Consider the following 24,042-nt stretch of genomic DNA (forward strand, 5'->3'; position numbering starts at 1 on the left):
TATCTCTCTGGATGCCGGTAAAATTATAGCCTGAGGAACACGGGAACGCGTGGTTACACCACCATGGCGCTCCGCTTCCAATGGAAAGTGTATCAGATGTCAGAACATGTAAATTCACACAGTAGCGCATAGTTGTGTCCACAAACGGCCCTCCACGTTTATAAGGAATAAAGCAAAATATAAGGCAGCGCATGAGCGTCCTGGCCACTGCGCTCCTAATAGTAAATAAAGGACTCTGTATCCAAAAACGTAAAGGGAGAAAACAGCAGCGCGTGGTTCCAGTAACCACAGCACTCTGCTTCTGAATAAGAAATCCGAAGACAATGAAAATGGCAGCGCGTGGTTCCAGTAACCACTGCGCTCCGCTCTGGAATAGGTTTATATTTGAAGAAGGTAAATAGAGCTAGATAAACGGTCGCGCGTAGAACACTACACCACAGCGCTCCGCTATCGCCAAGCCTATTAAGAATCCTACCTCCAGGGAAGCAAGTCGGCACCAGAACGCTGAGAACAGGAACATTCGCAGCGTACAGCAAACTCAGTCCTGCACAAAGAAATCACTGGAAACAGTCAGAATTACGTGCAACAGGGAGCACACTCCATAGAAAGAAATACCCCACCCCCCCTCCCAGAGGATCATGGGAGATGTAGTTTTCCATCAGTAATGCAGGCGCAGCTTCGTGAACCCTGACACTATCAGCAAGAGTGACATCTCAGTTGCACGTTAAGTGCCAGGACACAGACTCTGAGGAATAATACGTGGAGGAGCAGCAGTACGATCCTTCCTTGGGTCATCAAGAGGTCTACCGGCAACAGATGGTCTCTATGCCTTCCTCCCTACTAACGGACTTGCAATTTAGGTTTGTCCTGACCATAGACGGAGATTCCCAAAACAATCTCCGGCTCTGGTTGGGGTGCCAGTTACAGCTGTTCCACCTGCACTGCCTTCTATCCCTCAATTGCCACTGCCCGTGGTTCCAGATACACCGCCAATCGTCCCTCTCATCCAGGATGACACCTCTGATGAGGACCAGGGCAACGTCACTCTTCCAGATCCAGACACAGAGTGGAATGACTATATCATTCCTGATGCATCTTCTCCTTCACCAGCTCCAGTGGATTCTCCCTCTGGAGACATAGGGGGTTACCATCATTTGATGGAAAAGGCTGCTAAGAGGTTTGAACGGCCCATGCCCACGGTGCAGTCCGAATGTTTCCTATATGATTTCAAATAGCCTTACAAAAAGTCAGTTTGGACCATTCCTATAGTTGGTCATGTCTGGGACAATGGTTTAAAGGTGATGAGAAGTCCAGCCACGGTGCTTCCTGTACTGCCTTGCCTTGAAAAGAAATATAAAGCCCCTGAGGATAGCCCGGTCACCCTAAACTGGACTCTGTCATCTTCCAGGCAGTCCAAAGAAAGTCCTAAAATCCATCAGCTCCCCTCGAGACACCTCCAGATAAAGAGGGCAGACGCCTGGATAATGCCGGAAAGAGGTTTTCCTCCATGTCCAGCCTGATGGTCAGGGCGGCAAACGCCTTAGCAATACTTGGTTGCTACGATTGTCAGATGTAGTGTGACCTTTCTGGATCAATTGCCGGAAGATGCGAGAGTGGAGGCAAAAAAGATTCTTCAGGAGGGAGAGAGGACCTCTTCAGAGATCGACTGAGCAATGGACATTGCAATGACTGCGTTCCGCTCTCTAGCGGGAGCTGCTGTCCTTCGTCGCCAAGGCTGGCTTCGAGCTACATGGTTTCGTCCAGAGGTCCAAAACGAGATCCTGGATCTTTCCTCGATGGGGAGGTGCTCTTTGGGAAGCACATTGACATTAAAAAGGACACAGAGACTGCAAAATCCTTATGGACTCTACAATACCGCAAGGTTCCCTTTCTTGGGGCCAGAGGCAGAGGCCTTCCTACCTACAGAGGAGGATACCAACAACAACAGTATTCATCATATCCATCAGCCTCTCAATCTTACCGCCTGCAATATAACCAGCGGCTGGGTCAATCATCCTCTTTCTCTAAATCTAACAACAGAGGACGACAAGGACGCCAGGGGAAGGACTCCTCTACGTGTCAATAGCGGCTTGCTGGCTCTAACTACTGTTCCTTCTCCTCCTGTAACACCAGTGGGAGGCAGAATCTCACATTACTTCCACAACTAGCAGCAAATAACATTGGATCGCAGGGTCCTGAATAACAATCAATAAGGCCATACTCTGGATTTTTCCATGCACCGCCTCCCAAGCCCCCTCGCGCCACAGAGTCAAAACATCTTCGCCTTCTACTTTTAGAAGTCCATCAAATGCTCCTAAAAGGGGCGGTAGAGCCGGTTCCTCTCTCTCAACGGGGAGGTGGTTTCTATTCCGGTTCTTTCTTTTTCGGAAGACCATGGAGAAGTGGCGCCCTATTCTAGATCTGAGGGAGCTCAACACTTATCTCATCAAACAGTCGTTCCGAATGGTTTCCTTGCAGGACACCTTCAACTCAGGAGATTACATGGCCACATTGGATCTAGAGGACGCATATTTTCATGTACCCAACCATCCAGCCCACAGGAAGTTCCTTCACTTCACAGTAGCCAAGAGCCTCTTTCAGTTCAAGGTCATACCATTTGGACTCCGATCTGCTCCGCATATCTTTACAAAAGTACTAGCTCCTGTGGCAGCTTTTCTGCGAAAGCAACAGCATCAGGTTTTCCCGTACCTGGACGACTGATTGCTAAAAGCTTCTTCCAAGCACGCCACAGAGGAATCAGTTGCGGCGTTCACATGCCTTTTCGACAATCTGGGTCTTGCTCTCAACACGGAAAAGTCAACTATGTGCCCATCCAGAACAGCCCAGTTCCTGGGGGCCAAAGCCTTTCCGTCCCTGGAGAGACAAGAAAAGCTGATGGTCATGGCCCATCTACTTATAAGAAGGCAGTCACTTTCAGTTCACCTCTACAAGTCCCTCCTAGGTTCCATTTCTTCCTGCATTCCTCAGATTTCTCACTGCAGGTTACGGATGCGCCCTCTCCAGGAGGAGCTAGACTTGCAGTGGCGCCAAGTGGACGGGTCCTTCGAGGACAAGATCTTTGTTACTGTGTCCATGAGGGACGCTGCATCATGGTGGACAAGCGAGGAAAGGATTTCCCGGGGCCTCTCCTTCAGGGTCACCCCAGCTCCTCAAATCATGATCACAGATGCCTCACTGGAGGGCTGGGGAGCGGTCTTGCAAGACCTTCACGTAAGCGGCTTTAGGCAACCCCAAAATCGCCTTCTGCATATCAATCTGCTGGAGCTCAGAGCGATTTGCCTGGCCTTACAGGCTTTTCTCCCGCTGATAGAGCAGTCTACAGTTCTGGTACGAACGGACAATACGACTGCCAAGCATTACATAAACAAAGAGGGCGGTACCAGGTCTCGTCTTTTGTCAAAAAAAGCTCAGGCAGTCAGGGAATGGGAGATCCAGCATGGTATATCGATAAAAGCGGGGCATCTTCCGGGTGTGCTCAACGAGACGGCGGACTCCCTGAGCAGACTGAAATCAGTCAGTCACGAATGGGAACTGGACCAGTCCACTCTGTAGCAGGTTTTTCGCCTATGGGGCAGGCCGTCCATAGACCTCTTTGCCACGCCGGAGAACAAGAAATGCCGATTCTACGCAGGCAGGCTTCACCATCCGGGATCATTGGGGAATACGCTTTCGATGGCCTGGTTGAGCGCCTTTGTCTACGCTTTTCCCCCCATTCCTCTGATTCCCAGACTTCTCAGAAAGTGTGGAGAAGTGTGGCTCACCGGTTGGAGCAGGCAGACCCTGAAGCAGAGGTCAGACCCGGGACCAGGGTTCAATTCCCGACGCGGCAGGGTCTTGAGCTCAAATGTCCACGGACTCGATAATTCTCGCTTCGGTGCCTGACCTAATCATGGGTTCACACTCTGCAACTCTGGGCATTAAGCTTGCTTAATCTCCACAACGGCCCCCCGCGGCGGGATGCCTGGCTTTCACCTTGGGGATGGCCGTTAGGGGCTATCTCACAGGGAAAAGCCAGGACGGGTTCCCAAGGCAAGCGCCGAGATACCTCCGGGTAGTCGAGCGCTATATAAGAACATACAAAAAAAAAAAAAACCTTAAGGCAGAGCCTTGAAAGGTGATTCTGATAGCTCGTGCGTGGCCCCGACAATTTTGGTTCACAGAGCTGCATCTCCTCTCCATGGAGCGTCCACTTCCTTTGCAGCCGATTCCTTCACTGCTGACAATGTCCCACGGCCAAGTCTGGCACCCTGATCCTCAATCCCTGAAGTTATTGGCATGGCTCCTTAGCACCGAGAATTTCTCAGTTTGACCCTTTTGGCAGAATGTATAGATGTACTTTCTCAGACACGGGCTCCAAGTATCAACAAAACCTACTGGCTAAAGTGGAAGCGTTTCTGCCATTGGTACCAGCAGGAAGGCCTTCATCCTTTTTCTTCTGCATTGCATGAAGTTCTTCCTTACGTTATTTCATTAGCGAAAGCAGGGCTGGCTCACTCATCCATCAAAGTTCATCGTGCTGCCATTTCACGCTTCAGACGCACATCTTCTGGTTCTTCCCTCTGGTCGGCAAGGATAATTAAACAGTTTCTGAAGGGCCTTTTTAGAGTTTTCCCTCCAGTCAAGCCTCAACTGCCTCTTTGGCACCTTAATTTGGTTCTCACCCAGCTCATGAAGCATCCCTTTGAGCCTATTCATAGGGCGGACTTAAAATTCCTCTCCTGGAAGGTGGCTCTTCTTCTAGCCTTAACTTCAGCCAAGAGAGTAGGTGAATTACAGGCACTCACCATTCAGGAACCTTTTCTTCAATTCAAAAAGGGGACAGTGATACTCCGTACCAACCCAAAGTTCATACTGAAAGTGCCTTCAGACTTTCATTTGAATGAGCCGGTCATACTCAAAACTTTTTTTCCTCAACCTACTACTCCAGTGGAGAAAGCACTCCACTCACTGGATATTTAACAGTGCTTGAAGTTCTATCTTCAACGTACTAAGGACGTCAGGAAGTCACTTCAGCTCTTTGTGGGTTTCAGCGCCCCTCGTAAGGGTTTTCCTCTTTCCAAGCAGGGGTATGCAAGTTGGATTACCAGCGCTATCCAGTATTGTCACCGAGCTGCGGGCAAGCACCTTGAAGGTCGGATCCGTGCTCACTCCACAAGGGCGATTTCTTCTTCGACAGCCCTTTTTGCCGGGTTCCTGTCCGCGACATCTGCAGAGCAGCAACCTGGAGCAGTACTCATACTTTTACAAGACATTACTGCCTGGATTTATCAACGCACAGTGACACAGCAGTGGGCCAGGCAGTCCTGAGGAACCTCTTTCATTAAGTGGTGAACTTTTCCCTTTCAACCCTCCTTCCGGCTTTCTGTTTAAGCTCTGCACATTTTTGAAGTTCATTTGCTTGTTTCTTCCTTTTTCCTTATGTTTACAAATGTGTTTATTCACAATTGACTTTGTGATTATGGTGAATTGGCTACTTCTCTTTTCTAGCATACACCTATTAATGTCTCATGGCTTTCGGTTTTGATAATCAAAAATAGATAAATAAGGAATCAAGGTTAAAAAAATGTGCTAATTACTGCTAGCTACTCCGATTCATGCAAAAACAACAGTTGATGGACAGAATGCAGAACAATGTCATACATTCACCCCAGTACAGAGATCTGGGCCTAAATCCATCGTTTTTTTGCATCCCGCACCACCCCAGTTCAGACATGGCCATATGCAAATCAGCCTTGACCCTGTGCCTCATGGGAACAGTCCAGCTCGAACTGCCAAGCCATGTCTTTCCTGGACCGGAATCAAGCATCCTAGAACCGGTTTCTGGCTATCAGCCGTCTTCAGCCAGGATAGCTTGACTCCAGTGGTGTGGAGAGCATGGGACTCACGTCTCATGACACCCTTACACCCCAATACCCTTATTCACCCTAAACCATAAAATACCCTATCACCCAATACCCTTACCCACCCTTAAACCCTAAACACACCACTGCCACCATATAACCCTACCCACTCCTAGGCCCTAAGGACACCCTTAACCACCAGTAAACCCTTAAAAAAACTTAACATCATTTCCCCCACCCTCCCCTAAACCCTAAAAAAATCCCTTACTACCCTATACCCCTAACTATCCAAAAGTCCTCAAATATCCTTACCACCCTATACCCCTACCAACCCCTTAACCCTAAAGGACACCCTTACAACCTAATACTCCAACCCACCCCTAAAACAACCCTTATCATCCTGTACTTGACCTATACCCATAAGCAGCCCTAAACACCCATGTGTGTGTGTATATACCGAAACGCGTCTGTGCAGCATGTTGGAATAAATACCTTTCTTGAGTTGAATTCACGGTGTCAGTGCCTTCCTTACATCGCTTTGGAAATTGGATTGGTAAACAATATATATATATATATATTTGCCTTTAATAGCAATATATTTGGAATAGCCTATTTTACGAAGTGGTCAGTGAAAGTGTAACTTTACACATACTCATGTTGCTGTGTCTGCTGAAGTCATGCACGTTGGAAGTGTTGTGATGTAGATGTTCCTCTCTAAGAGTCAGTACCAGATAGTTTCTGCCCCATTCTTGTCACGGTAATACATGATCATAGCGTTGGAGGCTGGCAACTTTAAAGATATGTGTGAAAGAAATAGGGGTAGGGGAGGTGCGATAGATCATATTCACTACTCTGAAAGTAGTGCAAACCACTTTGTTAGGTTCATCTATTCTGATCACAGCCACAAGAAGCCATGGGCAGAAAAGTTATTAAAAGGGATACAAAACCTGAAAAAGTAAAAAAAAAAAAAAAGAACCATGAGTACCTCATTAATATGCTGCATTTAAGAGCAATTCACCTAGCTCTGAACTAATTTCTTTCACAGATATCTTTCAAGTTGCCAGCCTACAATACTACGAACATGTATTACGATGACAAGAATGGGGCAGAAACAATCCCGTACTGGCTCTTAGAGAGGAACATTTACATCACTATACTCTCTTCTGCATAGCCTTTAAAAGGTGAAGGTAGATGAGCTCAGAAGACACCTGACACAGCAACATGAGTATGTGTAAAGTTACATTTTCACTGACCACTTCGTATAGTAGGCTATTCCAAAAATATTGATATCAAAGGCAATACATTTTAAATACCAAGTTTAAGCGTACATATTCCCAAAGCCTAAACGCAAGGGGAATACAATTTTTGAGATCAGTCATTGTCATTTCTTATGCTTTTCTTCCAGTTAAGCTTCTAACCAAATTGAAAAAGATCCTTGTTGTTTCGGGTTGACTTTGTCAATGGTTGTACATGGATTTCCCCCGCTATCCGTCCAATCACACAGGAGAATTCAATGCCAATGGACCCCGTATCCAAGATGCCGGCAAGATCCTGCCTCTTAGCCTATCATCGGCAACCTAACCACCTGGTTTCCAATTACCTACTGTATGGTCACTTAAATCTTCTAGGTTACTGCAAGAATATCCTTAAGGAAAAAAAACATCCTTCCCATACTAATCTTACCATTTAAGTATAATAGGTTCTGCATCGGAATCCGGAAACGCAGTTGAACCCCAGACCATGACCTTACGAGACAGTGCTGTCTAATTTACATGGCTGTTTGTAGTTTAGAGTTCTCCTATATAGTTTGTTTTTCTGCCATGTTCTTCTTCAACATCTTTTAATCTGCAATCCTTATGGCTAACAATTTCATGGAAGTTTTTAGGTTTTTTGCCCAGACTAAGATATCTCTTCAACATGGAAATTGACTGTTGCACTGTTTACATTGATGGAACACAGTTTCAAACCATTATGTAAGGAGGATCTGCAATATGTTTTGGAGATTAATTTCTTGAGTGCTGGTGCAGTAGCCAGAAGAAAGAGTAAGCATCAGGCCCTATTAACTGAGGAACGTACCCCTTTCTTCACTGTGATATTTCTGTACAGCCTCTTTATCGATTCTTTCTAATTAATTTGACTTTAACATTTATCAGTCTCATACCACCTTTCTTTCTGACAGCTTCCACTATAGCAGAAAGGTCTTTGTAGATTTTAGATGTTAGTAAGACCATGAATTATTAAATAGAAAAAGCCAAAGATGTGCAAGGACAATATGTTTTTTATAAACTATACAGCGTTCAAACGTGCAGGTTTCCTCCAAATAGTCCATCCCTATATGGATTGTTTCTTGGAATTTAGTTACTTGTAATTCTAGTTCTCTCTCAAGGGTTCTCCATTTATAATCATAAGCACTAAATACTCCCGCCACAGGCTGGGATCCCTAAGCATTTCTTTTACAATATATATTCTTAAGTGTAGATGTTTGCCTTTCTTCAGTAAGGCCAGGATAAGCCCTTAATTTATTAAAATGTTTTTCAGCCTATACATAAGGCTATACTGGCCAAATACTCTTAATTTGCACTTGAAAAGGGTTAATATAATCATTAGAAAATCAGGAAAATTAGCAGGGGGTGTGTATCTTGTCCTTATAAATCTCATTTGCAAACCTTTTTTTTTGTTTTTTTTTTTAAGTAAAATGGTGAAGCGAGGAAGAGGTCAATGTTGACATATATGCTGCAGCTGTGAAGGAAGGTATGAATAGAGAGCTCACATCCCACCATCATGGCCAGTAGGTGGAAATTACCTCAGTTCTTGGAGCACTAAGCTTGGCTTTTTTTGCTTTTCCCTTCACAACTTTCTCTCAGATTTTTGTCAACATCTTCACTCAACGCTTTTCAACAATTTCGTGTTTTTCTGTCATTTTCTGTCAGGAAAATTATTTTTCTAGTCAAATAAAATGCATGTGGCAGAATGAAGGCCAAATCAGACCCTTAATATTTGTGTATTGTCTGCCTCCCTGAGAGCCAGATGTCCGCATTGCAAGACCTTTTCCAGGTGGACCCTGAGGGATAGAGAGAATATCTCCTTCATGGAGCTGAAGAGCAACGCAGACAACAGGAGGCGCAGTCTGATGGTGGGTCGTCACATGAGCAAGGAGATGATCGGTCCTCTACCAGCGCTCTTCCACCTTCCCCTGTGGACTCTAGGAGAGGGAGATCCATTAAGAGAGGACATCCTCAAATACAGTGTCATTCCAGAAAGATGTCTAGGGCATCAATGTCGAGATGAGGTACAGTGCCTACTTGCTCGCTGCCAAGAGCTAGGTCGACTTTGAGAAATTGAGAAACAAGAGGTCGACGTCGAGACACAGGAGACGCACATTGCCAAAAAGTCTGTAGACATCGAAACATTGAGAGAAATCGACATCAAGAAGCCTATTGACCTAAGGCATTCTTGACCTGCAGAAAGGGTCAGGAGATTGAGAACAAGAAGATTGCCATCATCTCCGGACTCCGGAATGTGGACTGGCGATGATGGCGAGTATGCCCTGGAAAAGCCTGACTCTCCGCAGCCTTCACCACCTTCTCCATCTCTGCCAGCTCCTTCAGCGCCTATACCAAGTATTTTGCCTCTTCATCAGACCGAGGCACTTTTGGGAGCTCCCTCTCTGGTGAAGCCTCCAACTTTCCCTCGGAGATCAAGGTCTCCTCAGTCCAGATCTGACCATAAATCGCGAAAATTAGCGACTTCCAGACATTGTCGTCATCAGTCTCGGCACTCCTCATCAAGACGCTCCTCTATGCAGCCCATCTAGGCTTCAGAAAAAATATATGCCCCCTTAGCAGGACCCATTATTCCTGCAGTCAGATCCTATTACTGATTCAGCTGTTATCTTGGCTGCAAAGAAAGTTCATTCAACTATTCCTTCATCCACAGTTTCACCGGACAAAGAAAACAGGAAACTGGATTTAGTGGGATAGAAGATATATAGCCCAGCTTCCAAAACCATGACAGCAGCAAGTGCATCGGCCCTGCTTGGCAGGTATGACAGATCCTAATGGGACTCCCTACAACAGTTTGTTGAAGACCTCCAAAGTGACCTCAGAGAAGACTTAATTGAAATCATGAATGAAGTCATGATGGCCTCAAACCAAGTCATTAGCGCTGCTTTCAACAAATGTTTGCTGGCAGCCCATGGTTACTGTCACATATTGGTCCTCAGATGACATTGTTGGCTTTGTCTCATTGGGCTCATGCAGGAAATTCAGCAGAGAATACTTAAGCTACCTTTTTCTCGTAACGGGGCCGTACAGATGATGAATTGGCTCAAATGAAGACCGAGATGGAGACCTTGAAGGCAGTTGATCTGGAGAAACACCAGGAACAATGAAACAACCCTTACAAAATGTGTTTCTATCCACAGAGGGTTCAAACCCCTCAGTGGTTGCCAGGACAGGACACCACCACCAACAGCAGCAGCAAAGACCTTTCCAGCAGCAACAAAGGCGTTAACCAAAGGGAAGAGCTGGCCACCAATCTGGCCAAGCAGGAAAGCCTCCAAACAATGAACCTCTGATTCCCCTTCTTCCGTTACCCACTCTGGTAGGGGGAAGTATTTCCCAATATGTAACAGAGTTGAAGTGAATGACAAATGATGCCTGCGTTCTGAATATTGTACGGAATGGTTATTGTCTCAGATTCGCCAGTCCTCCACCAAATATTCCTCCAAAATCATCCATCAACATCTACAAATGCTGAGAACGGAAGTGAAATCCTTCTGCATTAGCATGAAGTAGAGCTTGTACTTCACAACCAATGGGTAGCAGGGATTTATTCCCATTTTTACTTGGTGTAAAATAAAGGTCCAAAAATAAGTTCTGACACATACTAGATCCAAAAGTTGAGAACTAATACGGAGAAAGTTCTGAATGCTAGCATTAAATCAAATGTATCTTCATATCCATCAAGGTGATTGACTCAGTTCCATAAATCTTTCCAGTAGCTAGGTAACACCGCAAATTCATGAGATTTTTAGTAGGAAACGATCACGAACAGTACAAAGTTCTTCCTTTTGGCCTCAAGCCAGCCCCTTGAACTTTATTCGAAGTGCATTGCAGTGGTTGCTGCACTTCTCCGGAAACTCATAATATTTGTCTATACATATCTAGATGGCAGGTTTATCAGGGTATCAACACAGCAGCACAGTATCATTATCGAAGAACTATCTCTATTCTCAATCGGCTAGGTCTTCATGTCAATCATCAGAAATCAACGTCATTGCTACTTCAGTCGATTCATTATCTAGGAGCAACTATCGACATCATAAAAGCAAAAGTTTATCCTTTAATTAATTAATTAATTGTGTGCTTATATAGTGCAGGAATCACTCCCGAAGGGGTACCTCCGCGCTTCGACCGCTGCGAAACCCTTCCTGGCTTCCCTGAGACATGGTCCCTTAATGGGTATCTCTAGGGTGAGACCAGGCATCCCCGGCGGTCTGGTGGGGCCGTTAGTGAAGATGAGGCAAGCTAGTGCCCAGAGTTGCCGAGTGTGATCGCTGATCAGAGTGGGCACCGAGGCGAGAGAATTATCGAGTCCGCTGACCCTGGTCCAGAAACCTGCCGCGTCGGGAATCGAACCCTGGTCCCGGGCCGTCCTCTGCTCTCGGGTCTGCCGCCTCTAACCAGTGAGCCACACTACTTCACTTTGGAGGAGAGACTTTAATCCATACGTCTGAAATATCAATCTCTCGTGAGTCTTTCATCTAACGGTGAGAAAAGTATCATCTCTCCTAGGCTCAATGGCCTCTTGCATACTTCTGACTCCAAATGCCCGTCTCCTCATGAGACCACTACAAGACTGTCTGGAAGACCAGTGGTGGCAATACTCTGGCAACTGGGAAGTCAAGAGCACACTTTCCCTCAAAGCGAGGCAATCCCTCAAATGGTGGTGCAGGTCGAAAAATCTTTTTCATGGGATGCCTTCCATCAGATTGTTCCCTGTCAGACGATAGTAAACGATTCATCTTTGTTAAGTTTGGGAGTGCACACAAATCACCTTCAAATTCAGGGAAAATGGCCCATTAAGGAAATGACTTATATCAACCTCCTGGAACTGCGAGCTGTTAATTTGGAGGTGAAGTCTTCCCTACCATCCCTTCAAGACGAAATCCTTTCTTGTTCAGATAGACAATGCCATAACAATGTACTATCGGAACAAGCAAGGCGGGACAAGGTCCAGAGCCTTATCCCTGGAAGCCCAAACAATTAGGAATTGGTTGCTAGCCAGGGGCCTGAGAATAACTGCAACCCATCTTCTGCAGGTACAGAACGTTCAAGCAGACACCCTAAGCAAGATTTTTCAAGAAAATCACAAGCGGGTTCTACACGACAATGTTGTTAAAAACATCTTCTACATGTGGGGATTTCCTCACATCACATATATTTATTTGCAACCCCAGAAAACAACAAATGATCAAACTTCGCTCCTAGGTACCAACCGATTGGGACATTGGGGAATGCCCCAAGGATTGACTGGTCCAGCAAATTTCTCTTAGTCTTTCCTCCTATTCCACTAATTCCATCAGAAATTATCAAGCTGTTTTACTCAAAGGCTAGAATGATTTTAATAGCTTCGAAGTGGCTCTGACAAGGTTTTTTCACAGACTTTCTCCACATGTCGAAACGTCCACACATGAAGCTGTTGTTCAGACCGGACTTTCTCATGAAATTCGGAGGTCAGATGGTTCATGCCAGTCTCTTCTCTTTGAGTTTTGCAGCATGGCTCCTGAGCATGTACAATATGAACATTTAAATCTACTACAGGAATGCATGTACATTTTCAATGAGGCAATCACCCATAAATGTGTTCAGCTTACTGTTTTTTAATGGACTGGATTCTATATGTTTTTTTTTAACTAAAACCTTAATCCAGCTATGTTCCAAAAATAAGCTATACTTTCGTACTTGCTTTATCTAGCCAAATCCGGCTTGCAATTCTCTTCTATTAAAGTCCATTTAGCAGATATTACTGCCTATAGAAAATGTCCGTAATAAACCTCCTTATTTCAAAGTTCCTAGAGGGTATAAAGAATGTTTTCCCCCCAATACACCGTCCCTCCCCTCCTTGGAAATGCAACATAGAACTCTTATTTCTCATGGCATCTCCTTTTGAACCCATTCATAAAGCCTAATTACAACACCTTTCTTGGAAGGCTGTTTTCCTAGATTCCATCACATCAGCACATTGGGTTAGTGAGATTCAAGCTTTATGTTCTCACAAACCACATACAGTATTCCATAGCAGTAAGATGAGAACTCATCCGAAATTCTTAACAAAAGTTGTTTAGGATTTTCACATTAATCAGCCTATTACTTTGCCTCCTTTCTTTCAACACCCTTCCACCCCCAGCAGAAGGAACTCTCATCACTTTAGATGTTAGACAAGTCTAAAAATTATATCTGGACAAAACAAAAGACATACGCAAGTCTAATACATTTTTTATATACAGGTTTAGCCATTTTTAAACAATCTATATCAAAGTTGATAGTTTATTGCGTTCTGTTATACTTCTACAAAGCAAATAAAGTTATGACTGGTAGACCAATAGCTCATTCCACTAGAGGGAAAGCAGCTACAGCTGATTTGAGAAATATACCTATTGCTGAAATATTAAAGCAGATATGTGGAAATCGGTTCACACGTTTACCAGACACTATTGTTTGGACTCTGATGCAAGAACAGATGCTCAAGTAGGACAGGTTTCCTTGAGGAATCTCTTCTCGTAACTTTCTCTATGGATCGTCTATTTTCTCTTCCACTGTAGTTTGTAGGGATGGTCTTGCTAATCTATTCAGTGCTTATGATTATCACTGGAGAGCCCCTGAGAGAGAAGGAATGGTTTCTTACCTGTAATCATAGTTCTGTCTCAGGGGAATCTCCATTGAAATCATAAGCACCCTACTCTCCTCCCCGGTGGGTCTGTAGAGACAATTAATAGACAACCTGTTTCCCTAAGTAATAATACAGTTTGCTCAGTAAAACAAACGGCGGTAACTGCCACCTATTGGATATAATGGGATATTGGCCGGCTGTGAGCTCTTAATGACAGAGTCCCTTTTCATACCTGCAGTCTAAAATTCTATATTGCCCTCTTCCTTCCTCACCATTTTCCTTTAAAAAAAGGTCGGTGAATGAGATTCATAAGGGCAAATTACACAGCACCTACTAATTGTCCCTATTCTCGCATTATATATTAGCCTTTTTTAATGCAAATAAATCAATCAATCAATATAGACTCATTTATAGGTTGCAAAAGTTTGTAATAAATTAAGTGGTTATAGCCTTCCTAAGAAAGTGGAACATCTACACATTAGAATATGTATTGTAAAGAAGTGCTCTGGGATCCCGGCATGTGGGTGGGACTATTCAGCATTTATGATTATAAATGGAGATTCCCTTTAGAGAGAACTAGGATTCTTCCAGTGTTGGAACTTTCTATGAATTCACATATGCCTCTCCCACATGACTGTATCTGTGTCATAGTTTGGACAGGGGTCACATTAGATTCTTTCTCTAAAAACAAACTGTCCGACTGCTGGGACAGGTAGTGTTTTCATGCATGTCCAGGCTGTGTATCGCAGTATAAGTTGCTGCTTTCTTATGAAGAAAATGCATAAAATGTTGTCTGCTGTAGGTGTGGTTTCTTCTGTAAATTATTTCCTACATTATCAAAATAATGAATTCCTGAATCCCACACTTGAGTGGAGATAGTCCACTGTGTATGAATTTATTGACACCATCCACGAGGATCCAGGCTTACAAAGTCTTTTTCCGCCTATAGTGATTCATTTCCCAGAGGTGACTGCTTTCTAGCCTTCGCTTAATAGTGTGAGTCTACATAATGATCTCCGTTAGGCCCTACCTATCTTCTATACTACTATTATAAAGAGAGAGCTTAAACCTTTGAGGCGGGTAAACTCAAGAAGTACAGCACCAATCACAACACCCAATACAGCATTGTAAAGGGGAGTTGCAGCAGATGGACATAGGCTATACATCTGGACCCCATAAACATTACAAAGGTCAAACAACCTCAGGGGTAAAGTAGTCCCTTCTGGAAGTTGTTCTGCTCTCAGTGATGGGCGGGTCAAAGTAGTGTGGGCGTGTCAAAGTAAACATGTGGGCATGAACATTGTCAGAGGGACATGGCCCAAAAATACAAAGAATAAATACATGGCCACTGACTTCACTGTACAAGCCAATCATTGTCACAGGGTGCAGGCTTAAAGAAAGGTTCGGGATTTCAAAACCGCACTATTCACTCGGCGCAACATTCACGCCTGTCCAAGCCCATTCAAGCTTTTGCAAGACCATTCACGCTATTAATTATAAAAAAACACACTATTTCCACACTATTTGGCTCGCTACTTTTAGGACCCTCGGCGTTAAAGGCGCACTATTCAATCGGCGCAACATTTGCGCCTTTGTCCGCGTTACCTTTCTCAGAGGGGCCGGTGCTGACATAAACAAAGGGGCGCGTCTTTGAAAGAAATAAATTGACGCCCACTTCACTACTCGTTCGTTGTCACAGGGGGCAGGCTTCAAGAAGGGGCCACGGCTTTCACAAGCACCCAATCACGCTACATTACTCACAATAACTGTCACACTATTTGCGGCGAAAACTCAAAGAAACCTTTCATCATTTGTCAAACACGCACAATGTCAGAGGGGGCTGGCCGAAGAAAAAGAGGCGCGGCCTTGTGAAGCAACAAATTCACTCGCCGGAACATTAACGAAAATTTACTCAGAACACACACACTACTTACTTTAGATAGTGCGGGCATAATTTCGAAGTTGTGGCCAAGGCCCTTCTCACACTAGCACTCACAGTACTTGCAGCGCAAACTAAATATACATTTTCTCTTTTGTGAACCTTGCACGTTCTGAGAGGGGGCTGGCCTAAAAAAATGGATGCCGATTTCGGAAGCGCAATGAAACCAAAAATGTTGTATACCGTGAAATATTACAATAATTTCTATTTTAAGATTACAAACATTGAACACATTACATTTCTTCCCCGGACAACGTCGGGACGGGCTGCTAGTAATACATAAAGAAGGATGAAAACGTATAGCTTGTTAAAGTCCCCTTTATCTGCTCCAAGTGAAAGTGATGCCGCATAGTTGAATAAGTGAAACATCTGTATTTTTTGGTCATTTCCTATACTACCAAACACATTTAAACTTTCAGCTCCCCTGTGTCATACCGTTATACATATTATGTCTTACCTCTAAGATGATGAAACGTGTTTGCTATATATGGTTACATGACACACTAAGGGCCTAATTACTAGTTTGACAGATGGTTACTCCATCATGAACATGACTGATATCCCGTCCGCCCTATTACAAGTTCCATTGGATATCATGGAACTCGTAATACGGCGGAAGGATATCCGTCGCGTTTGCGATGGACTAACCTGTCCACCAAACTCATGATCAGGCCCTTAGTGTTTCTGACTCTTAACCATAACCACTTTGGTTTCTCATGTTTATGTTGCAAGACTTAATAGAGAAATATACCCTTTTTTTATATGACCAAGTCTTCATCATCCTCTATTACATTTAAAACCACAAGAAAGAATGGAAAGTCTTGCTAGTTTATTACCTGTTTATTACCTACGGATGGTGCGAAATCCCCTTCAGTCTTTACAGGCTTAAAACGGAGTTTAGATGAGTGGGGGGGAAGCTGCTAAGCACTTAAATCTCATAGTGAGATAAGTTTTCAACTTGATGGATAAAAAAACCTAACACATCACTTGATTTAGCGAATGTCCCATGCTTCACACCCAGACATTGCTATTATTTTCTCCTATCACTTCTTCAGGTGATGTGCAAGAGGCCCGGAACATTTTGAAGAGGTTGGACGAAGCAGTTCCTGGACTTGCCATGGTGCGCCTGCGCAGAGTGAGCTTGGAACGGCGTCTTGGGAACCTAGATGCAGCAGAAGCACTCCTCCGAGAAGCCATCTTGCTGAATGAAGGAACCCATCTAGCTACATTCTATTCCATTAAGTTGGCTCGACAGGTGCTTAAAGTCCAAAACAATCTGAGCAAGGCCAGGGAAGTACTCCAGGAAGCTTTAGAGAAGGATCCGGTAAGTGCTGGTGATGAAGTATTTGACTACATGCAACATTCTAAGTGAGCTTTGTCACAACATACTAAGTAATTAATGGTGAATTCTATATCTGTGAAGTAGTAAAACAAAATTGCATTCTGGTTCTGACTCCAGCTAGTTGCTTCCCTTTTTGTCCTATATTGATGGTTTACATGGGGAGACAGGATGTTAATTAGTCGTAAATTAATCTGCATCTTCTGGAATCTACTGATTAAAGTTTGATGGCAGACTGTGTCAGAGGCAGCTGTGATATATTTATAAGCACAAAGCTACAACACTTCTCCTGGAACAGTTTGTGTTACATGAATCTCGTCAGAAACAGCACTATACAGTGTCTATGACAGACACAGACTCCAGGAGAGTTCATCCTAACAGTTGTTTCAAGAATCCTGATTGAAAAGAAAGCAAAGACATCGGCAAGAAAACTGCAGGATATATGAGGATCTTCAACAGTGAGATGAGTAGTTGTTTTTTGGACCAAATGAGCTGTCTTTAACATTCGTGTTGTCAAGAGAATTGCTGAAGAAGTCATCAGTAGAGTTGCCCTGTCAAGGTGGTCCCTGATGAAGGTTCTATCAAGAAAGACAAAATAATTTCCATTAAAGAAAAGTGTGTCTAGGACAATTCGGTTCACTGAAAGAGACCACTGATAAAGGAAATGCCAGTGGAGCTTTTTTTAGAGGCAGATGGAGGTGTTCTCCAAACTGATTCATCACCTGATGATAATTCCTTCCCCTTGAGCCACCAAAGGACCCTGCACTTTCTGTCTTGAATGGTCGTGGCAAAAAAATGTCATCATATTTTATTCTCCTGAGATTTGACTGCAGGTACACACAATATATGCATATATTGTGCAGGTCTAATGCTCAAAGGTTTGTTTTTGCCACAGACTCCACATGGTAGGCTAAGTGCCTTTCGGGTATCCTACATGAGATAAGCAGACAGCCCCTGGTTCAGATATTCCCAAGGATTACAAATGTACAAGGTAAAGGGTAGGAATAATAATCAGGAAGTTGACAATTCCATATTTGATGTCTCACTGAATAGAATGGAGCAGACCTCGTGAAATATTCCCTGTATCTTCTAAATCTGAGCTATGTTGGTCTTAGGAGCTGTGGAGTCCAGAGAACATTGACTTCCTTTGTTGGAGTTTGGATCATTTCCAGAGAGGTGGGTCGGGTACTAAATTAATACAGTTTGTACACTTGCATTTAAGGACAAAACACAGCAGCAGTGCTTTTACATTTTCCAACACAGAGTCCTTCCCATTATCATTACTGTATTTATTCTCTTCTGCTGGGATGGTTCTTCACAACAGAACATTTCTGAATTTAAAACAGATTTTTTTCTACCTTCCATGTTTTCTAAATGATAAAATTTGAGGGTACATGTAAAGTATAAGAACAGCAGCAGTGCAATAATGGGTATATGCTCTGTAATGTCGTTGACGACCGAGCGAGGCCAAGCCACCCGTCCCAGCAGGGGTGACTGATGTTTGTATCATCCTTGTTCTCCCCCCCCCCCCCCCCTCCCCCCCCCCCCCTTCATGCGTAAGCATAATGGGCTGGACTGGTGTACACCAGTCCAGCATAGAGCATGTTAATAAAGAGCCCGGAGCCCGGGCGTGGTTAGTTCACTGACCCATAACATACCTGAGCGTGTGCATTGTGTGTGTCAGCCAGCCTTCGGCCTATCACCACGTGGCCGGACACTCCCAACGGTCAACACCACATGCTCCTTGAAATTTTATTTTGCTTCAGTGAGTAGTGTTTACTTTTGGATAAAGAGACTGATCCTTGGGGGGCCGTTTTACCATGGCTCTTTTTCCGAATACATGGACACAGCCACGGAATGCATTTTACGTTTAACACAATTCTGTTACCTTCTAGAGGTGCAGCCTTTTTCATTTAACGCTCAGCTTGTGAGGTAAGATAACTAATGAAGATGGACACTCCATGAGCTCATAGTATATACCTTCTACCTAAGACCTGTCAGCATGTTGGTCCTTCTTGAAAATGAGACTAAGATCCAGGAGGGAGAGAAGTGGAAACTATCCTCACCACACAGTTCAAAGGTCCCTAAGTGTTTTACCTCGTTCAACATTTTAGGCCCAATATTATGTCTGGAAAGAATATTTAAAAATAAAAATGCAAAATAAGAAACCTGTTTCTGAATCTTACTTTAGGTGCAGGCTTGAATCCTGCCAGTGGCTCATGTGCCTTCTACCTGCCCACTGTATGTTTGGCTGTTATTTTTTGCAGCAAGGTCCCTCTCGAATCTGTCCTGTTCAGTGCCATGGGACACAGAGTAGTCGTGTGACTGGAGATGCGTATAGGGATTTCCCCTTTCAACATGAAAGGAGCCATTTTAACTCAGGAGTGTTATGCAGCATGCCCCTAGTGATCATCCTGTTGTTAAGGACCCTTGGTAGATGAAGCCTCACCCCTATTTGACCTGGCTCAGTATGAGGATTTGCCACCAATTGGTGAACGTTATTGTACAGAGCACAATTGGCTCCAGACAGCATCTATAGGATGCACCTTTTCCACTTTAAAAAAAACCCCTTTAAGGAGCCTTTGTAATTTGCTGACCTTGCATATACAACAGAGTTTGATATTACTATGTAACAGTTTAGACTGCAATAGATTTTTTTAGTTTGAGGCCTTGCACAGTCCAGCAGTTGCAAAAGGCTGTGCAAGGGATGGAGGACCTATCTGAAAGAAACAGTTCGTTATAGATTCCTTACCTTTTATTTACCCAGGGCGTCAGACTAAATCCGGAAAGAGAAATTTGTCAGCAGTACCCCTGCGCATCAAAAGGTGCCGTCGGTCGACTCTGTGTTCGTCGTTGGCGTTGCGGTCACTGGGATTACGTTGTGGCAACTACTTAGATGCCACCCTCTGGCGCTGACGTCCGTTCTTTTTCCGCGCCAGCTAGCGCAGATCCAGAGAGAGCGGTACCTCCAGTCACTTTTTGACTGACTTTTTCTCAACATCGTTTTTGAGTCCATCGACTTCTGTTGTACGAGGGATGCCCGGTTTCAAGGCTTGCAGTTCCTGTCACCGACTGATGTCGGTGACGGATCCACACCGCATGTGCCTCTTCTTCCTGGGGCGCGACCACTACCCCAAGTCGTGCCCTGCTGCCAGACCATAAATCCGAAGTCTTTGTGGTAGCGGTCCCAAAAGCTTCTTGAAGCCTGGAAGTCTGCTCCGTGCCGCTCGAGGTCCCGGTCACTAAGGAGGTCAAGGGACCGGTTGCTGAGCCACCATCATTCTTCTTCCAAGTCTTCGCACTCGGGGTCAGGTAAGACAAAGTACAAAAAGAAGTCGAAGAAGCATTGTCACTCTTCAACTTCTCCCCGTCCGTCGGCTGACGCGACGAGGGATGCTGGTGGTGCCACTCCGCATGCAGAGCCCGAAGGGTCGACTCCGGGGTCCCCCCTTTCCGGGACCTGGAGCAACCCCTGCCTAGCTTAGTCAATTTTACGAAGCAATGCAGGCCATCTTTGGGCAGGCGGGCTCCGCCGACTCGGTTGGGCCCTGGGCCTTCTACGCCGGCGGCTCCTTCCTCTGCACCGCAGGGTCCCCTTGGATCCAGGCCTGGATCCGGATCGGCGCCTGTCGACCTTATTACACCTTCACCGGCGCCGATTCCACCAGCACCATGTCCTCAGCCGGCTTCGGCTGTTTTCCCTAGCCATCGTCTACCCCGGGCTCCACCTTGGTGTAGACAGGGAGCCAGATCGGCGTCGACCGACGCTGTATCCGGCGCCAACGGGTACTTTTGTGCCCCTGTTCTACCCTGACTCTTTTTGAGACCAGATTGGCGCCCAGAGAAAGGTGAGGAGGACTGGGCGAGGTCTGGAGACCCTTTGACTGACCAGTTAGATCATGAACTGGACTGGAGAGAGGAACTGGGGGAAGCCAGTGGTCTGGATACCTCACCAGACCTTGGCATGTTGTCTCCTCCTACTGTGGCTACGAAGCAGGGAGCGTCTTACGCTGTGGTGTTGCGTAGGGTAGTCGAGGCTCGCCACCTCGAGCTACCTATGGTGGCTGTCGGGACTAAACTCCTGACAGAGATGCTTCAACTGGCAGCGAGCTCTTGGAAGCCCCTGCTGCTGTTTAATGAAGCCCTGACAGACATCCTTATGGGCACCCGGACCAGGCCCAACACAGGGGCTCCTGTGGATAGGATGATTGCCTGACGCCACCGCCCGGGCGACCCCACTGTCCTCTTCCAACACCCCACCACTGAGAGCTTGGCGGTCCAAGCCTCCACCTCCAAGGGTGCATTTCCTACCGCTCCACCTGATAGGGAATCCAAAAAGCTGAATCATCTTGGGAAGAAGATGTTTTCTTCCTCCAGTTTGGGACTGCGGTCGGTAAACACTGCATGTCTGTTGGGCTGTTAAACCCTCTCCGTGTGGGATACGGTTGCGCAAGTGCTGCCTCAGTACCCGGAGGAGGCCCGGGCCGTAGTCCCTCTAGCAGTTGCCTAAAGGAGAGACGCAGCGAAGTTTACCATCCACTGTAGGCTGGATACCGCCAACTCGCTAGGCAAGACGATTTCCACGTCAGTAGGCCTTCGACTCTACGCCTGGTTGAGGTCGACTGGTTTTTCAGGTGATGTCCAATCCACCCTTATGGACATTCCCTTTGATGGCCGTCGCCTATTCGGTGGCAAAGCAGACAACGCGCTAGAGCGCTTTAAGGACTCTGGGACTACGGCCAGGTACTTGGGCCTCTCCACCACCCACCCTGCGCAGTCTGCTTTTCACCCCTTTCGCGGCTACGGAAGGGGTGCCCCGCCACGTCCCACCCAGAGCCACAATCCAGCGCAAGCTGTTCAGCCCCTGCGTGGCCGGGGGCACTGTGCTTCTGTGGGCCAGTGGACGGCCAGTCCAACCTACAGCACCCTCTGCAGCAGCCTCCAAACCCTCCTAGTCTGACCTTTCAGGGCCACCAATCGCCAGTGGGCAGCAGGATTCGCCATCGCCTCCCCCACTGGCGCACCATCACGTCGGACAGGAGGGTTTTGTAAATTGTTTGAAGGGGCTACTCCCTCCCCTTGGAGACTACCCCTCCAGCCATGCCACCTCAGTACCATCGCATGTCGGAGGATCATCTGGCCGTTCTCCAACAGAAAGTTTGGGCACCCTAGGCCAAGGGGGCCATCGAGCGAGTTCCTGTCCCAGAAGTAGGTTATGGTTGCTATTCCCACTACTTTCTGGTGCCCAAGAAGGCCAAAAGCCTGTGTCCTATCTTGGATCTCTGGAACGCCAACCGCTTCCTCCGGAAGGAGAAATTCAAAATGTTGACGCTGGGTTAGGTCCTGTCTGCTCTCGACCCTAGAGACTGGATGGTAGCGTTGGACTTGCAGGAGGCTTATTTTCACATCCTCGTCCTGCCGGCCCAGGCGTTACCTGCGGTTCACGGTAGGCCACGAGCACTTTCAGTTTACCGTACTCCCCTTTGGCCTTACAAGTGCCCCACGGGTGTTCACGAAAATGATGGCGGTGGTCGCAGCGCATCTGCGCAGATCAGGTGATCTAGTCTTCCCCTATCTCGATGACTGGCTGTTGAAGGCAGGCTCGCCCCAGGCTGTCGTCTCCCACCTATAGACTACGGCCGACCTCCTGCATTCGCTGGGGTTCTCCATCAATTTGCCGAAGTCACACCTGACTCCCTCTCGGAAGCGCCTCTTCAGTGGAGCGGTTCTGGACACAACGCAGTTTCGGATCTATCCTACCGAACAGCTAGTCCGAGATATTCAGGCTATGATTCTGATCTTTTAGCCTCTATCCCGGGTTTCGGTCAGGATGACCCTGAGGCTACTGGGCCTGATGGCCTCCTGCATCCTGCTGGTGGACCATGCCAGATGGCATATGCGGGCTCTGCAGTGGGACCTGAAGTTCCAGTGTCACAACATTAGGGGAACCTGTCAAATTGCGTCCAGGTCTCAGAGGGCACTACACGCCAATTGCAGTGGTGGCTAGCGAACCAGAATTGGGTCGATAGCAGATCCCTCTCCCTTCCCCAACCAGAGTTCACATTGGTGACCGATGCATCATTTCTGGGATATGGCGGCCACATGGGGGAGGTGGAGATCAGAGGCCTCTGGTCTCCAGCGGAGTTCGGGCTCCACATCAGACTTCTGGAGCTTCGGGCGATTCATCTTGCACTCAAAGCATTCCTTCCCTCTGTCCGGGGAAGAGTAGTGCAGGTGTTCACGGACAAAACCACAGCCATGTGGTACTGCAACAAACAAGGCGGGGTGGGGTCGTGAACCCTATGTTCGAGGCATGTGGGCTGCTGAATTCATATCTGTGCATAGATTGCCGCCTAGTGTTGGGTCCGGATGATTGCACTTGTTGTTCTGGAAGAGTCATCAAAGTATCATGAGATAGGTGACTCCTCCCCTGGACTACAGTGCGCATGGGCATCCTCTCCATCCTCAGATTGTTTTTTTCCGCCATTGGGTTCGGATGCAAACTCCTATACTCCAACTTTGGAAATCAAGAACAAACTTTTCGAAAGGCCAAAAGACCTTTGATTCGACGGTATTGTTCTTGTTCGGTACCTCTCTACTCGATCCAGCCTTCCATCTCCAAGTGGTCGTCGACCTCGGCCGTTGGGCCTTTTCGACGCCACGTGAGCCGACTGTCGATGGAAAGAAGCCTGTTTAAAAGGTGCCCGCAATGCCACTCCAAGTTCCCTCATACTGCTAAGCACTCAGTATGCAACAAGTGCCTTTCCCCAAACCATAAAGAGGAAAGCTGTCCGGCTCTGTGCACAGTTTCGATCCAAAAAAACTATTCGGAACCGACGTGCCGCCAGGCAAGAAATGCAGCGAAAGGCACCAGACCCTGACAACATCTTCGATGACGACCAGGAGCTTCAAGAAGCGCCAGACTCGGATCTAGAGATCGTACCCGTAGAGGACTACTCGGACTCCGATGACGAGATCCCACCAGGGCAAATCGTGAGTACCCTGCCCCC

General features: G+C 46.2%; 1 protein-coding gene across 1 annotated transcript in view; it reads left to right on the plus strand.

Moving 5' to 3' along the window:
- LOC147692246 (uncharacterized) overlaps positions 1-24,042 on the plus strand; it is a 793,905-nt gene that overhangs the window by 493,050 nt on the left and 276,813 nt on the right. Inside the window, exon 10 of the mRNA XM_086938501.1 lies at positions 16,749-17,017. Coding sequence (XP_086794627.1) covers positions 16,749-17,017 — 269 coding nt within the window. The remainder of the gene's footprint in view (positions 1-16,748; positions 17,018-24,042) is intronic.

Source organism: Lissotriton vulgaris, chromosome 9, assembly GCF_964263255.1.
Source record: "Lissotriton vulgaris chromosome 9, aLisVul1.2, whole genome shotgun sequence".
NCBI classification, from domain to species: Eukaryota; Metazoa; Chordata; class Amphibia; order Caudata; family Salamandridae; genus Lissotriton; species Lissotriton vulgaris.